This window comes from Phyllostomus hastatus, unplaced genomic scaffold, assembly GCF_019186645.2.
Source record: "Phyllostomus hastatus isolate PE091 unplaced genomic scaffold, TTU_PhHast_1.1 phas_contig_1021, whole genome shotgun sequence".
Lineage (NCBI taxonomy): Eukaryota > Metazoa > Chordata > Mammalia > Chiroptera > Phyllostomidae > Phyllostomus > Phyllostomus hastatus.
Genome location: NW_025333505.1, coordinates 829682 through 847630, shown reverse-complemented (window position 1 = coordinate 847630; position 17949 = coordinate 829682). Strand labels below are relative to the sequence as shown.

The following is a 17949-nucleotide window of genomic DNA, read 5'->3' as shown; positions in this document are numbered from 1 at the left end:
TTGAGGACTCCTCTCCTGATGTGAAAAGCACAATAAAATTTCTCAGCGGAAGGACTCTAGGAAGGGCGACTGTATGTATTTCGGGAGCTTCCGGAGGAATCCGCAGGACTCCTCCAAGGCGGCAGCGGCGTGGACCGTGGCCGCGCAGCCACGGGCAGAGGGGCTGAGAGCGGGACTCCCGCACGCGGCGCGAAGCACCGGGTGAGCGCCACTGCCCGGGAAACAAACAGCAGGGGACTGCCCCCAGCCGTCCGCTCTGAGCTGAACCCAGGGCCCCAGGCTCACCTGGGCAAGGTCACGGTCACGCCAAACATCCCAGGCCTGCACACTCTTTGTAAGGTAGAGGAAGGGTGTCCGCAAGTTTGGTTCCCTGGGAGCTCAGAGGGAGAATCTGCTCTCCTGGCCCCTCGTAGCTGGAACACCTGGCGTCCCTCGGCTGTGGCAGCATCAGTCTGTCACCTAGGGCCCCATCCTCCCAGGGTGCCCTCTCCGTGTGTGTCTGTGTCTCTCCTCCTCTTCCGCTACGGGCACCGGTCACTGGATTGGGGCCCACCCTGGTCAAATGTGACCTCAACTTAAGTCATCCCACGAGCAAAGACTCTGTTTTCAAACACGGTCCCGTTCCCGGGCACCGGGGGTCAGAAATTCAGCGCATCTTCGGGGAGCCCGACTCGGCCCACAGCAGGGTCCTGACGGGCCTTTGCTCTGGGGACTGGTCTGCTCTGGTGGCCGCGCTTGTGTGTGCCGAGGTGCTACGGTTTGGGGGACTGTCGTGCTGCGGGGTCCTGAAGGTCAAGGCCCCACCGTTTCCCTGCAGCCTGAAAGGGCCCAGTCCCAGGCCTGTCTCCGCCCGCCCGTCCTTCCAGCACGCGGGCTGTGCGCGGGCTGCGGGGCCACCGAGCTCTGAGCCCCGTCCCGCAGGCAGGTGAGGCTGTGTCACCGGAGGACCCTTTGCACTCACGTGCCACACTGAATGCAGAGCCGCTCCCAGGAAGCTAGAAAGCCACCCAGTCTCCCCATGGGCAAGCAGGGTCCACCCCCACGCCAGCCCCTAGCCTCAGCCTGTGGGGGAGCCGGGGCACACACGCAGGTGTTCCCTCCAGGCCCTCGTAGTTACTGTTCTTGTGCCTTGAGTGCTTTCCCCAGGTGAGTGAGTGCATGGCTTCCTGGAGACCGATCAGGACTCAGGTGTAACTCAGCAGTGGCCTCCGGATCGTCCTCTCCGAAATCACGTCTCCCTCTCTCCCTCTCCCATGCCCTCATGCGTGTGCAATGTCACTGCAGAGCCGCAGGCTTTCCCCAGGAGAAGGCATGGTGTCCTGCTCGTCACTCAGCTGGCTTTTGAGCTCACCCTAAAGAAGTGGCCCTTTCGTCTTTCACTTGTTCAGTCTTTCATTCATTCAGGCAACAGATAATATCACTGCCCTACATGCTGTCAGAATATACAATGTCATGTGACAGTAAATTACAGTCCTCGAAGGTAGGGACTCTTTCGGTACTGGATTTCCACCACCTAGCATGCAGCGCTTATTCAGTCAATCCTGGGAGGGAGGGAGGGAGGGAGGGAGGGAGGGAGGGAGGGAGGATTCCGTGAAAAAGTTCATTGGTGTAAGACTGTCATCTCAGTCTTGTTCTAAAATGAAAAGCACATTTTTTTCCGTGGAATTTTGCCCCAAAACCAAACATTGAGAAGAAAGTGTACAAACAGTAGGTAGCATCACAGCTAAAGAAACACCATCTTTGGAAGAAGACGACTCTTTTTTACTGTAAAACTGCTCACACGTTTTAAAACACCGGTGGAGACCAAGAGGACTTGCGGGAAGGACGGAGCTCCGCTCACCCCCGCAGGAGGGCGGCCAGGCCACGCAGCGCAGGAGCGCAGCTCCTGCTCCACCTCTGCCGGACGGGAAAGGAGCAGGGCACTCAGACCCTCGTTCAAGAGGCAAAGCCCAGGGCTGCGCAGCAGCTGAGCCCCCGGTGTAACAAAACAGAGCTCCCCGTCAGGCCGCGCGCCATCAGGACAAGTCACCCCGAGTGTCCTGCAGGGACGTAGCCACCAGGCTCGGAGCCACAGTGCCCGGGGCTCCAGCCTTTAGAGACCCACGACGAACATGTTTCCATTCTTTTTAAAACCAGAAGGGAAAACAGTGAACTTTTAGGGGGCAGAAAGTGTTTCAACATCTTAACATTTTCGCCTTCAGTCCTAGAAGATCCCGTTTGTTTGTTACGGAGGACGAGGCCCTCGGTGGCGAACACAGGGCCATGGAAGCCAGGGCGCGGCCTCGTGGGGGTCCCCCGTGCTGAAGAAGGCCTCCCAGACAGCTGCTCAGTCTGAAGCACCGAAATGTGGCGCTCCGGCCAAGAGCGCCGAATCCTCAGTTACCCAGGAAAGCAACCTTTTCAGGCAGATTCATTTTCCCAACAGGATTCGCAGTAACATATTTTAGAAGAGAGATTAATGCCGTTGGTCCATAAAATATCTTAAGCTTCAGTTCTCTCTGAAACAAAGCACACAGCTTGACACCGAGAGAAAATGACTGCCAGCCTGTTCTAGAAAACACATGTCCTCCCGGGGGCTGCTGCCACTGTAATTTGCACCTTCCGAAGTGGAGACGGACGCGCCAGGGGCGTGCACGGCAGCCGGGAGGGCAGAGATCATGACAGGACCGGACACTGGGCCCAGCTGGGAAAGTCACCCCGAGCCTGCACAGCCCGCAGCCCGCACAGCCGGAGGTGAAAACACAGGTCCCCACGAAAACACGCCCCAGAGAGCCCCCGTCCTTCGTTAAAAGGAAAGTGAAGATCAACAGCCCTTTCAGCCCCACGGGAGTCACCCAGGGCACTGGCGTGAAGGGACTGTGCTACGGATGCTGGAGGGGTTGGCTTCGCCCTTCCTGTCCATCTGTGCTCTCTCTCTCTCCGGCCCCCCTGCTGCCGCCAGGAGTGCCGAACTGTTCACGAGGGGGCAGAGCCTCGGTGCATTTCCCAAACGTCGGGGTGGTGAGCATTTCCAGTCCCTTTGACTCTGCCCTGTGACAGCTTCAGGCGTGGGCGCCGTCGGCTGCTCAGGCCCTGGTTTATCACCGCTGCCTGTCCTGAAGGCTCCGTCCGTCCTTCCGTCCTGAGCCGAACGCCTCCCCGGGCTCATTCTGACCACGATGGAGACAGGCTCAGAGACCACAGCGCCGAGACGAGACGCGAGGCCTGTCCTTTCCTCGTCTCGACCACGTCTCACTCCTGACTCCCAGCTCACACTCAGAATCCCCTCGTCCTGCGTGGGCTGCAGTGTCGGGGGACGGCAGGGAGGAGGGTGCAGGCTGCTATGAGGTGTGTTCTATACAACGTGAGACTGCAGGCGATTTGGGGGGTGGGAGGAGGTGGGCAGTATTTTCAGTTACACAAATCAGGTATTTGTTTCTGCTCAACTTCTCTAGTCAGATCCAGGCCACCATTTCAGCCTCTCGAAGTCCCTTTGGCTCAGGACCCTGTCCTCTCACGTAGAACCGCCCCTTTCTACGACATGCTGTGACACGTCAGTCAATGTGCCACCGACGTCCTTGTCCAAATAGTGAGGCATAGAACGTCAGCCTGGAGACATCCCACTGAAATTCTTCCCGGAAGCCAGTTTTCACTCTTCGGTGGATTTCCACCCACAGTTCATCTCACCGTAACCCCACCCTTGAAACACTCCCCTCGCCATCTCGAGCCCACACACACCTGCCTTCCCCACCAGAGAGCCACGAGACACACAGTAACACGCTTCGCTGAAACGTAGGTAGCCTCTGTCCGCTCCCCCGACCCAGTGGGCTGTGCTTCCGGCCTGAGAATGACGAGTGGGCTTTAGAGGTGGGGCAGGAAGAAGGGGCTGTGGGAAGAAACACGCTGTAGACCCACGGGCCTGCCGTCCACATCCGGACCCCTTCCCTCGCGGCGACGGGCGAGTATCATCGTGACGTTCAGATCCACGCAATGACCTGCTCAGGTTCAGGGTCAGCCTCCAAGCACGCTGTCTCCCAAACATCATTTCACGGGCCGGGGCCCCAAGATCTGAATTCTGTCTGATGTTAACGATGTGACATGCAGAGCAAACCGAGGGAACCCCCCACCCGCTTTCCGGCAGCGCCCTCTCTCTCTCTCTCTCTCTGCAAGCCAGTCAGGCCTCACCACTCAGCCCCGACCTCAGCCGCCCGGGGCCTGATGCCTTAATGACTGCCTGTCACGCAGCCTCAGAGGATGTCTTTCTCTGGAGTACCACAGCTTGAGGGGCCTCCAGGTGCAGGAATTAAAACACAAGCGAGAACACAGGCAGGAAACCACTCTTTCTTTTACTTAATCATTCAAGCTGACATCGTCTGGAACACAACCATTTGTTGGCACACTTTTCCCAGCCTGCCCTGCGTTACGCTGCCGGGGACGTGTGTGAGGCCAGCACCCTCTGCTGTCCCCAAAGCCCCGCCCCCGGGAGCTGGATGCAAGTCAGCAGGGGCTGGGCGTGGCTGGAACAGTCTTCCACAGTTTGGAGAGGAATTAAGGAAAAAACTTAAAAGCTTAATCTTGTTCTCCTTATAGTGCTGACTATAGGACTCTCCGAAGCCTAAAAACAGTCACCCCAATAAATGTAATTACAAAAAAAACAGAAGCAGGGCACACAGAGAGAGAGATCATTCTTCTGTGCTGTATTTCACTTTGGACGTTTTGTACGTAAGATGTTGGTGGGGTTTTACTTCTGATGCCTCAGGTTAGGCAGAAGTTGCATAAAAGGCAGTGAGTGAATGAGAAGCAGTCCGTGCATTTAGATTCCGTGGGAGATCCAGACCGCACGGCAGTGCCCTGTCCTCCGGCGGCCGAGGGCTCAGACGCGTGGCTTAGATTTGCAAAGACTGAGCGGCGAACTCGGACCGGCATTCCCCACGGAGTAAACCTCAGCGCCCAGCTCCGTGGGGTATGACCGACAGCTGCGTCCGTTCTTCCGACAGGTCTTGTCAGGTTCGGAGCCTGTTACTCTCGGCCCCGGAAGCCACGCTGGGCAGCGGGGCCCCGGAGGCTGCAGAGAAGGGCCCGCCGGGCTCTCTGTCTCCTGACTGACAGCCGGGCACACGCATGGAGACCTCACCTTCAGACGTGTGTTCCTGTGCGATGCTGAGTGTGTCTGGGAGTGTCAGAGGGGTCCTCTCTCCCCCTTTGCTTATAAGCTCAACTGCGTCACATTAACCAGCAGCCACAGTGAGTCTGCGGTTTCAGACTAGGCTTTAGGGGTGAGAAGGACAACCTCAACCTACACGTGTATCCCCCGAAAGTTTGGGGACTGGGATAAGTTCACGCAAATAAAAATGTTATACTTCCTGTTGTCACAAAATTGTGTAGTAGACTAGCCTCTTCATATTAAGACATTTCTTTTTATTGCTTTTTCTGAAAAAAACAATCCAATTTTATTTTATCAGCACTTAGAAAAAGATTTACAGAGACCTTGATGGGCGAGGGAGGAAAAGAAGATTCTGTTTCTCCCCCCAGGTCACCTCTTTGTGATTGAGTTAGCAAAGGTCGTAGGTCAAGGGCTATTTGAATGACACCTGAATGTTTTAGTCCCGCCTTCCTCCATGCCAGAGAAAAGCATACAGTAAACAACGGTGAAGGATTAATACAACTAGCACACGGTTTACACGTCAGTTATGAATGCGATTTAACTCCAGTGGTGCATCTTCTGAAAGGCAGCTGGTCAGGAAGGTGTCACTGATCAAAAAATTCAGCCTCTCCTGGCCACGCGCCGACCCTGAGTCCAGAGCCCACATTTCAGTTTATCCCGCGATCCTGTTAGAACTGAGGGACGAGGTTTACTTGGGTTTTATTTTGCCTTTTTAGCTTACTGCTCAGCTTTTTTGTTACTGTGTTTGGGAGGGGTGGTATCTTTGAGTTACGGTCATTTCCCGCTCACTCACTCTTACTCTGGCCCCTCCGCCCACGTGGGAACGGTGTAGCATGGTGCTCGGTCCCGTCCCACACAGCCGGACTCGGGCGGACTGTGCCCTGCAGCCTCGGGGACAGTGGAGCCTGCAGTCACCGGAGGATCGCTTCGTGTGGGGCGCTGACGTAGACACATCGGGGAGCACAAAAATGGGGGACATCGAGCTCTGTTCTCAGGGCCACAGTTCAGGTTTCCCGCCCAGGAGAGGGAGTGAGCACACCTGTCCAGGTAGAGCCGGGGGCAGAATCAGGGAGGGAGCCCCGGGAGCACTCCTTTTGAAGGAGTGGGCCACCCCCGCCCCCGATGTTCTGAAGTGATGGGTGATCGGGGATTAAGTGTGGAGAGAGGGGAGGAGGACGGAATCCCACGTGCCTGGACCAGAGGTGGGAAATCAAGGTCCTCCACAGCTCTGCTCCCCAACGGAGAGCAATTTGAGGACCAGCAGTACAAGGTTCGCATGTCTGGTCACCTCCTTCGCTCATTAATACGCTTCTTCCAGTGGACTCACCGTGTTTACTTGCATAGGTAAAAAGGAAAACATCGACGTTAAGAGGGAATTTTGCATTGCGACCGTGAAATGAAATACCAGGGTCTCTTGCTGTTGCAGTAAGGTGGCGGTAAACACACAGGGTAACGCCACTGAGTGTGGCTGGTGGGGTGCGTGAACGTCTCGCACGAGATGAGTGGAAGAAGTTTGAGCATGTCACCCGCAGTGTCACATGGTGACACTTGAGTGTGCTGTTGTTACATTACAGAATTACATGCTTGTGATTTTGTAATAAAACATTTTCGTTTAATAAAGAAAAGGGGCGTTATTTACGCTGGACCCTGTATGTATATGCACAGTATGGAAATACCAACTTCCTGCTGAAGCACCTGGGTCTGGGGTCTGCTCTCTCTGGTACAAAAAATGGCAAGTAGCGGTGTGGCGCGGAGACAGTGCAGTCCCAAACGGAGACTTTGGAAGGCTGTCGGAGACCTAAGGGACTAACTTCCTCCCCGTGCTTCCTCCCCGTGACGGGTGTCCTGTGAAGTCCAGTCTGTGAGTTTCCTAAAACCATCCTCTATGTCCCCACTGGGACGTATCCTTCCCGAGAGCAGAGGGCAGGGACGGAGGGGAGGACAGTGCTTGGGGCCAGTTGGACCCGCGGTCTCTGCAGAGCAAAGGTGGGCCCGGCTGGGCTGGGGACCAGGGTCTGCCGTCCTCACGTTGAGCCCACAGAGCCTCCCGAGGGGGCCCGGCCCAGCCCCTGGCCCAGCGGATCCTTCTCAAAGTCTGCAATCACTGGCCTTCGAAGTCGCGTTAACATTCTAGGACCGTTTGGCTCTTTTTCAAAAAAGTAAAACATGAAGTTTATTTTATCTTTTATAATATCACACCACCCCCCCCAAAAAAAAGTATTGATAGAAAACTCTTCAAAAATGGAAAACATAACAAAAATCAGCTGATGGATACCATGCGATACACAAGAAGGAGATGTAGATGAGTTTAAGCAGTCTCGGAGGAAAAGGAGAGATCTCTTCTGAGGAGTCGGCGCCTGAGTGTCTGCCCGGTTCCTGAGGGGGGCTCAGTCACACCCCAGGGGCCCGGAGACCCGTCCTGTCCCCAGCCGGGCCGGCTCTGTTCTCGTGCCCCTCGTTCTCCCTCCCTCTCCGTCTCCCACGCACGCCCGCCCGCCCGCCTGCCCCTCGCCCTCCGTCCGGGAGTCTAGTGAGAGCAGGGAGGGCGTGCTGACGCATCGCCGATGCAGTCGCCGCATTCTCCTGGCGAGTGCCGTCGGGAGCCCTTCCTGTGAAGGTGGCGTGGGGACGATGTCGGGGTGTTCTAAGTGGGCGGTGTTCTGTAACCACCTCACTGCGGCTCTCCGACGCGAAGGCCCCGACTGCAGCCTGAGGACCCGACGTCCGCGCAGGGACCGCGCCGCCCTTCCAAGGTCTGCGTTCCCCAGAGCAGGTCCCCGCCCTCTGGCGCCGGGGCCCAGGCACCTCGTGCAGAAAGGAGCTCCTTACAGGAAACCGCCCTTCAGTATCTCATCTCAGTGTGAGGCCGGCCCAGTCGGTCATCAGCGTAATTAACTTGTCGCAACTCACAGGCGCTGAAGTGACAGCCTCGCGATCACTTGTGAGGGGTTCTTAAGAAGTGCGGGTCTCTGTTCCAGACGGGCCTTGGCAGAACTCGCTGGGCTGTGAGGGGTGCTGCAGAACTCCGACACCAGCTCTCGGCACCTCCGAACACCACGCTGTCGGGGCAGTCCCCGGGGAACACGGTCCTGACGCCATCTCCAACGGCCATGAAATAGTTTTTATTTTTAAAAGTCCTCACTCTGCCATTTCCAGAAAGAGTCCCTGATGACAAATGCCCAAAACCCAAATGAATACAAAAACTATACAATACAGCCCCTTGTTCAGACAAAAATTGAGAAAAATACAAAACATTATGTAGTTGGTTTTTTTTATGTGAAAGATAGACACCCACCGGCGAAGCCTTGACCTCCCTAAGTCTCGGTTCCCCTCCGTGCGGTGGGGGTGGCCCTGCCGCGCTCGGACCGCTGTCTGGAGACTCCACGCACAAGCGCTAACCACGCGCCTCACACGGGCACCAGCTGCGGCTCCTAAGAAGCTGTCGATGTTCTTAGCATCACATGGCCCCGAGCTGGGCCCGTCAGGACCAGGAGAAGCGTGAGAACCGATCCAATCCTGCCCCGCCCCCGGGGCCGGGTCTCAGCCCGGGGTCTTCGGAGGCACGTCAGCCAGCTTTGCGGCACCACCCAGACTTGGAAATGCAGCTCCCGCTCTCCTGGGCACCGGGACCCTGGCGCGTGTGCCCCAGTCACCTGTCAGGAAAGGAGCCGCAGCTGACACAGTGGGGATTTTCCCCAGGAGAGGGAAAGCACAGAAAGACAAAGGCTACAGGAGAGATGAGCAGAGGGAAGGTGCCCCTGAGAGAGTGGACCAGTGTCCTTGTGCAGCCCAGGCCCCGCCTCTGCCCAGTCAGCTGACATTCCCACCGGGGCTCGCAGCCCCGACCGCCTGGCCCCTGCCCCATCCCACGGCTCCTGGGGCCCCGGGTGCACCGTCAGACTCCCCCACCCTGGGGCTCCCCTCCAGCCATCTGCCTTGTCTGTTATCCCCCCGGGGGTCTGCTCACAGGGAGACACCCCAGGGAGGGCAGCTCTTGAAGAAGCGGGGACCCCTCCTTAACATGGGGACCCTCAGATGCGCACAGCTTTGAAACCGTTCGCTTCCGGTGGTGTGATTGGGAGCCTGCCCTGCCTACAGTTCGGAGGACCGTGTCAGGGGCCAGTGTATGAAGCGAAGCCGGAGTCGGAAGGTGTCCACCCAGGTCTCCAGCGGAGGAGACAGAACCAGACCCGATTCCCTGTAACTATGTCAGGGCCCAGCGGAGGGCAGGAAGGTGCCGTCCCATCAGGGGTGTGGCCCTGCCTCGGCCCAGCAGACCCCTTCCCAGCCCAGGGAGCTCGTGGGCGCTGCAGGCTAATGAGATCCGCTGCTAACGTTAGTTACCTTTCTCACCAGTTCCCATCACCGCCCTCCGCAGAGGAACCATCTTTGAGTTTCACACTGAAATGCAAACATCTTAACGTGGCGTTCAGGATCCTTCCCCGTCTGGCCTGAGCCCTTAGACTCCCCGTCAGACTCCCACTGGTCCCAGAACGTAGCAAACCTCATAACAAGGTCAACCTGGAGTTCTTTTTCCTTCCACCCTCGAAGCCTGGTTCTACCACAGATAGCAAGCAGCGAGGATGTGGGGAAGCTGGTGGGGGGAGTGTGGAATGGTGCAGCCGCTATGGAAAACAGGATGGAGGTCCTTCACAAAATTAAAGACAGGACTGCCCTTGCTGGGCGGCTCGGATGGTTGGAGCATCATCCCGTAGTACACCAAAAGGCTGTGGGTTCAGTTCCCGATGAGGGCACATACCTAGGTTGTGGAACAGTTCCTGGTCGGGGTGTGTATGGGAGGCAGCGAACTGATGTTTCTCTCCCCCCCCTTTCTCTCTCTGTAAAATCAATGAATATAAATCCACAGGTGAGGGCTTAAAACAATAGAACCAGTCAACTTTTTTTTTAAAGATTTTACTGATTTATTTTAGACAGAGGGGAAGGGAGGGAGAAAGAGAAGGAGAGAAACATCAGTATGTGGTTGCCTCTCGCATGCACCCCACTGGGGACCTGGCCCACAACCCAGGCATGTGCATTGACTGGGAATCAAACCAGTGACCCTCTGGTTCACAGGCTGGCTCTCAATCCACTGAGCTGCACCAGCCAGGGCCGAAGTCAACTTTTTAAAGAAGTAGATAGTGTTCTGGTTCCAGTCTTTGTTATTCACAGTTCACATGCAAGGGTAAATGTGTCACATTCCTGCCCTTGGACTTCAAAGGTAATCACCGTGGTAACACCGTCTCCCATCCCAAATGCAAATTGCCGAAGCGCCACTGGCCCCTCACCTAGGTTTGCGGTACTGCGCGGGCGTTGCCTGGGCGGTCCGCGGTTCTCGAGCCCTGGCAGCCTTGGACTCGAGAGGAGGGCTTGTAGAAGTGCACAGACGGCCGGGCCACCCTCCGAGTGTCCGGCTGGAGACCCTCAGTGACACCAGTGCTGCGGGTTCAGGAGCCACAGTGGGAGAACCGCTGGGCGGAAAGCTCAGGGCTCCTGCAGCCCCCGTCCTGCTGGGGAGGGTCTAGAACTCGGGGCGGAGGGCCAGAGAGACGCTCACCGCTCCTGATGCGGCAACGAGCGGCTGTGCTGGCTGAAACAGTGCGTTGTAAACGCACCTGCTCGCCCCCGATCTGGGTGTTGGTTTAGGACGAGGTTGAGCTCACAGGTCGGGGGACGGTGGAGACCCTTAAATGCCTGTGTCGGTTTGTGACCGAGTTGGTCATCTGTCCTGACTTCCGGCACACCTGTCAGGTTCTGGCTGGGAATCCGTAAACTCCAGGATGTCGAGGGGGTTGGATTCGGAAGAAAAGGGAACGCCCCATTACCGACTATTGTAGGAACTCGTTTTTTTTTTCTTTTGTTTTTAAATTACAAACTCTGAAGAAGAAGATAAGAAAGAGATACAAAAGGGGTACGGGAGGGCTGGGTGGGAGGCTTGTTCCACACCCGTGAGAGGGGCACTGAGCTCAGAAACGGCAGTCGGCCGGGGCCAAGGGCGCGGTCAGTTCCAGCGAGATCTCAGGTATCCGGAAGGTGATTACAAACGCGTGTTATTTTAACAAATACAGTCCTCTTCCCCTCCGCCTGCCGGGTTCTCTAGTAACACAGGAGGTCTTTTCAAAGTGAAGTCCCTAGCCCTAAGCCCTATCGCGTCGTGAGTGTTTCATCTAAAAGAACGTAACATCTCAACCTGCAACCTAGGAGTACGGTTTGGACCCCAGCGTTCAGCGACGAGTGTATTTCGCAGCCGGAACGGAGCGAGTGGGATGAGATCGTTACATCCTCTCTCCTTGTCTTTCAGAAACGGGGAAGATCGACCAGGAGATCCACAAGTACAACACCCCGGGCTTCACGGGGTGCCTGTCCCGCGTGCAGTTCAACCACGTGGCCCCGCTCAAGGCGGCCCTGCGGCAGACCAACGCCTCGGCGCAGGTGCACGTCCAGGGCGCGCTGGTGGAGTCCAACTGCGGGGCCTCCCCGCTCACCCTCTCGCCCATGTCGTCCGCCACCGACCCCTGGCACCTGGACCACCTGGACTCAGGTACGGTCTGCGGACCTCGGCTTCCTCGCCCGAGACGCGGGGATAACGGCAGCACGTGGCCGCTTATTACCCCAGAATTAGCCTAGTCAGTGACTCAAGGTGGAGGCTCACGCACCTCAGGTCTAAGGGGACAAGGAGAGAGGAGAAGAGGCTCCGAAGGCTAGAGCAGAGGGGTTGGGAGAAGAGCGGAGGAGCGGTGACGTTGGCGACCCTGCGTGATCACGCCGGTGTGAGGCGGCTGTCTGTCTGTCTGTCTATCCACTGTAGGGTGTGAGGCAGCTGTCTGTCTGTCTGTCTGTCCGCTGTAGGCCGTGAACCGCCCTGCGCGGGGATTCTCGGGCGTCTGCTCTTGGTGTCCTTCCTGGGAGTGCAAGCCGCTCCGGTGGGTGGGGGGCGTGTGGACGGCAGCCTCGTTTCCCAGAGGTTCCTACTGCGAGTCGGAGAACGGGAGCTCCGGAAAGATCTCTTTCTGCATCTGCCGGATGGCAGACGTCCTCAGTTTACAATAATCTTCGTACAAACTCCGGGGTTCTACATGGGTCCCCACATCAGTGCGTGCACCCCGGGTTCTGCGAGCCTGATTTATCGTTCTGAGTGCTGATGCAGGGGTTCCGTCTTTTTTAGACAATCCTCCGTGTGAGGGTAGAGTAGGGATCCCGCTGTTAGACAGTCGGAAACAAAACCGCACATGCGCGGAATGCGGTTGCTCGCTGGGAATCGCGCGTTACTTGAGCGTGCGTAGATATAGGACAGAGAGGGTGCAGGTGAGCGCCACTTGGTCCGGGTCTGAACAGAGGGCGTTGGGAAGAACTGCATCACTGCATCTGGTTAGAAATGCAGACTCCCGGGCCCTCGCCCCAGACCCACTGAGTCAGCGTCTGCCTCTGAGCAAGATTCCCAGGCTGCTGACCGTGTGCACGTTCAAGTTTGAAAGCCCTAACCTAGTGCAGTGGTTCTCAGTCTCGGGTGCACTTTCCGATTACCCGGGGAGCTTCCAACACCCCGATGTCCAGCCTACACCCCTGGCCAGTGAGACCCGACGCCCCGGGGGTGAGAGCTAGGTGTCCCTCCATGTGAAACCTCCCCAGGCGTGTAGCCAAGCTTGAGAATCACTCACCAGATAAGAGGGGAGCTGACTACCGGCCCCCCTTGGAGAGCCCTTTTAAACAAGGCCGCCAAAAGAAAAGGAAGTTCATACCCAAACTGCAACAAAAGAAAGACAGTTTACGAAGAGCAGTGAAGCCTTTGGGTGGTGAAGTCTCGAAGGGAAAAGCCGTGGCAATGAGCTGGCGGAAGGTCGAGCCCCCCTGACCGTGTTCTGAGGGAGCCATGGACACAGGGAAGGCTCTGTGCAAACTGGAGGGCAGTGGTCACCCTTCCTGCAGCCGGAAAAGCAGATGGAAGGCGCGTGAGCCAGTGTCTGCAGTGCGGGCCAGACTCAGCGCTCTCACAAAAGTGTGTCGTCGTAGAAGGTGCTGCACCCCAGGAAGAATCCTCTGTGTGAGGAGATGCCACATTATTACTCAGTCTCTCGAATCGCCTGCAAACCTAGTTTGAAAGGGGACAGGGGGCTGGGGGAGGGGATGCTGCTCTACAGTGAAGCAGCGCACGCCCCTGGCTGTGAAGAACAGGGTGTCTCATGGCCTGGGCACTGCAGGGGCGGCCGGGCCCGCCAGGGCTCCTCGCTCCACAGCCGCACGGAGCCTGTGCTCTGCAGAGACCTGCAGATTAGAATGCAAGGCGTCCGCCCCTGCGCCTCGTGTTCCTTCTGACCCTTACGTTTCCTTCTTAGTTAGATGCTCTCCAATGATAACACCAGAAATGTCGTCTTGGTGAGGCTGGCTGCGTGAGATAAGACTCCTTCCCTCTCCTGCAACACCGCCGACAGGGCTGCTCGCTGCCTCTCCGATGCCTTAGTCCATTACGTTTCTTCCGTAAAATAAAAGACACGTTTTTCATTTTCATCAACAGCTTTATTGATTTGGATATTTTGAGGATGTCGGCTACCTCCTGCTGTTGGCTTCTAGTGGGGAGAGGCCAGGGGTGCTGCTAAACATCTTCCAGTGCATCAGACAGCCCCACAGCAGAGAATTATTTGACAAAAATATCAATAGTACAAGAAACTTCACAAACCACTTTTGACACGTTCAGTAGTCACAGCACCTTCTCCATACATTGCACAAATCTTTTTTTTTGTTTCAGTTGAGTTTTTACCTCTCTTGAAATAATACAGCATAATACACTGAAAATGTTGCATATCTCCTTCCATCTTCAATATTAAAATGGCTGCACAGAAATTCACCAATTTTGATAAGTTTTTTTAATGCATGCTGACATGACAGCTGTCCCAATGCAATCTAACAAAATTGTTTTGAGTGAAGTTCAAGATTACTAAGCACGACCAGGGCCATCTTAACAGAGAAAACGTAATGGACATTTTGGCCAACCCAACACCACTGGCCAGGCTGTGCGCCGCACAACCCCAGGGGGCGACATCTGACCGCTGCCTGCCGTGCAGCAGCGTGCTGACTGTGACAGGGGGTCACCGGCTCGCTGTGCACAGAAAGTAGACACGGCAGAGCATGACAGTGTAAAGTCAAAGAGGACGTCTCCATTGGCTCCGACGTGCTTTAACCCCTCCCCCACCTGGCTGTTCGCCCTCCAGGAAGGAGAGAGCAGGCTTCCGTTGGGCCTTGACAGGTAATAGAATTCCCAGTAGGGTTATGAAGTTTTATCAGTGTATTTCTTTGCATTAGAAATGGGATCACTTGAGTGGAAATAGGTAAAGTAGTAGTCATGAGGGCTCACTTGCATGGCTGTGGCAAAGAATGGGGAGGTGGTTCCCACGTGCCTGGAGTTTGGAAAAGTCCGGGCGGCGCGGCAGCTTCGTCACAGACACGGGCGGAGCCTGGGGCGGGAGAGTGCGCCGTTGTAGGGCAGGTGGTGAGCACAGTCAGGCTGGTTTGAGTACACCCGCTCCGCTCTGGTAGGAACACCCAGTGGCTGTTTTTCTGCCTGCTCTCCCCCCGATAAGAGGCACAGCCTGTTTCTGAAGCACATCATTATGGTCCTTAGGGATATTTTCAGAACAATAACTACAAGGTAGAGAAAACCCAGCCCCGAGTTCTGCAGTACTGAAAGGCCACAGAGCAGCAGACAATTGCCGTGATCCGCCTCTCAACCATGGGCTCTGCTCTGTCTCTCCGTCCCATTCAGGGACTCTCCTTTCCTTGGAACGGCAAGGATTTGCCCACAGGACAACTGCAGACGGCAGTGCACCTGTTCTGTGAAAAACAAAAACTAAACAGCCCTGGCTGCGTAGCTCAGCTGGTTAGGGCACCATCCTGAGGCACCAAGGCTGCGGGTTCAGTGCCTGGTCAGGGCACATGCAAGAGTCAACAAATGAACATGTGAATAAGTGAGACAACAAATCTCAATCTCTCTCTCTCTCTCTCTAATCAATCAATAAATAAATAGAAGTGTTTTTAAAAGCACCAGGAAAAATATATCCAAGGATCATCTGCACAAAGGCACTAAGGCCCAACTCCAGACTGTTCAGCGAGCCACTTTGCAGGGCATTCGTATTAACCCTGGGGGTGTTTCATCACATTCATTCATGATACTTGATACGGAACCCATCAGACCGAAGGCCACATACTAGGCCCTTTGGTAAAATACCGTAAGATAGACAAAGCACTTTAAGATGTGAGATTTCATTTCCTAAGGAATCTTCTGGTTCTACAGATTATAGCCCGTTGGTATTTTTCCGGGCTCTCTAGTGAGTAGTGCTCTCAGCACAGGTATGTGGCGGGGCACACACCTCCACTAACTTACAGGCACACCAGGCCCCAGAAAGGCCCCAGAAAATCGGCCCCGGCTGGGTGCTGGCAGCCTCCACTGTGACCTTGACCTCTCCGGCTCCCCCCACCCCGAAGCTACCCTGCATGTGACACTGAGGGGCTGTTGACCAAGAACTCTCAGTGGGCGGGACATGGAGAATCCAGGAAGCACTGAGCAGAGAAGACAATAGTTCACACGGTCAAATTCTCCTCCTGCTGTGAGATCCAAGGCCAAGGTTGTCAGGGGGCTAGGAGGATGCAAACCCAGGCTTGTTCAGTGGATTCACTCCAGTTTGCAGAGCTGTTGAAAAGCCAGCCCTCTCGGGAATGTGGGTCTCGCAAATAAACTGGGAACGCGGTGGGATGTGGTGCCAGGGATCACTCGAGGCAGCAGCCGAGCCCCGGTCAGACTCCCGAGTGTGCAGCGTGCCCCGCTCCTGCGAACTGAGGGGCTGGGCTGGAAGTCGCCACAGCACGCGACCACTGGGGCTGGTGAGTTTGATGCCTGCAGCCACCCCCACCCTGCCTGTGACTCCGTGATGTCTGATGACTTGATTTCTTGTCTGTGTTCCAGATTTCCCCTCCACCATCTGAAGATAAAATATTTTTATATCTTCACATTGCAGAGGAGTTGTGGATGTGACGAACATTTAAAAACTGCATATATTTATTCCGTTCCCTTCGTAATTACAAGCTGATAGTTGGTCTTCTTTACCACCTGCAAGCACTTAAAATAATCTTTCCAGCTCTTATGATTACATCTTCATTATTTCTGAGCAGATCCCTTTTCCCATCCTTGTGCTAAGACGGCAGGATTCATGCATTTAATCTCTGGTACCCAGTCTCCTTAGCCTCTCCTGTGTCCCTGGCCCTCTTCGGGAACCCACAGCGCACACCTGGTCACGTGCAAAGGACCGTTATCATCCCCCCTCACCAGAGCGCACTCTTCCTGCGAATGACCCACAGTCTGCTCCTCTGCACAAGCACCAAGCACATTTACACAGTTTAAGTTAAACATGATATCAGGGTTGCAGCTCTTTGATCTTAGTCATTTAAATTGTTCCCATTATGAATAGATTTACATACATGATGTTGAGTCAGGGAGATACACACACACACACACATATACATATATATTATATATAAATATATACGTGTGTATATATGAATATATATTTATATAGTTTAGATAGAGAGAGGAAGGAGAGAGAGAGAGAGAGAGAGAAGCACCGACCTGTGGTTCCGCCTCTCTGTGCATTCACTGGTTGGTTCCTGCATGCTCCCTGACCGGGGACCAAAGCCCCAACCCTGGCGCACCGGGAGGATGCTCCAAGCAGCCCAGCCACCTGGCCAGGGCCCGGGACACGTTTCACAGTTTGGTGGCAATTGCATATCATCCTCCAGTGGTACAGCACCTCCAGCCTACTGCATACGAGTGCCTTTTTCCCCACACCCTCACCAAAGATATTGTTTTAGATTTGCTACATTTTATTTGAAAAAATGATACTTTATTGTTTTATTTGGATTTCATTAGTTATGAGTGAGCTTAAGTATCTTTGTATATAAGTCCGTTGTATTTATTTTTCCATGAACTGCCTGTTTATGTTCTTTGGCCAAATATTTATATTCTTTCCTATTTCATTGTTGGCTATTTACTACTTATAAGAATTCTTTATATGTTAAGTTCGTTATTATTTTACTGTGTTTGAATGGTTTCCTATGGAGCTCTATTTTTTTGAATTTACGGATTTCTTTCCTGTAAATTTTTAAAAATTCTACATGGTGGATTTAAAACAGTGTTATGGCTTTTTGCCTTCTCCATTCAGAAATTATTTTTTAAATTTTTCACATTTTTTTCTAAGGATTTTGTTTTATTTGTAAACTTGACGTATCTACTCCACCTAAAATTCGTCTGGGAGTAAGGTAGGACTCCAACTGTGTTTTCTCCATCTGGCCAGCCGGGTGTCCCGGCAGCGCTGGTCGAGGTGTCACACTTTCTTCTACGTTCAGCACACTCAGAACCGCCTTTCGTCTGTGAGTCTGCCTCTGGGCTCCCTGCTCTGCCCCGTCCGTCCGGCTCTCCACGAGGGAGTGCCCAGCTGTGGCAATGGCTGAGCCTTTGTAACAGCATTTAGTAGTTCATGAAGCTAATTTCCCTTTTATTCTCTTTTATCAGAATCTCTTTTGTCTGAACACACGTACTTTTCCTGTGATTTTAGAATTCTAATCGTCTTATGGGGATTGTGTAGAGCTTTTATTGGGACTGAATTTTATGTGTAACTCAATGGCAGGATGATTGACATCCGTATAAATGATGTTTTCCCGTCCAACAAGAGAATGAATGTCTTTCCACTTATCAGACCTTCCCTTCACATTATACAAAATTTATGTGAAGATAACTTCAAAATTTTCCCTGATAAGTTCATCTC

At 54.5% G+C, this 17949-nt stretch overlaps 1 protein-coding gene across 1 annotated transcript in view; it reads left to right on the top strand.

Annotated features, from left to right (window-relative positions):
* The window catches only part of CNTNAP2 (contactin associated protein 2), a 1612013-nt gene that overhangs the window by 1577443 nt on the left and 16621 nt on the right, over positions 1–17949 (top strand). Inside the window, exon 22 of the mRNA XM_045834058.1 lies at positions 11442–11681. Within this exon, the coding sequence (XP_045690014.1) occupies positions 11442–11681 (240 nt within the window). The remainder of the gene's footprint in view (positions 1–11441; positions 11682–17949) is intronic.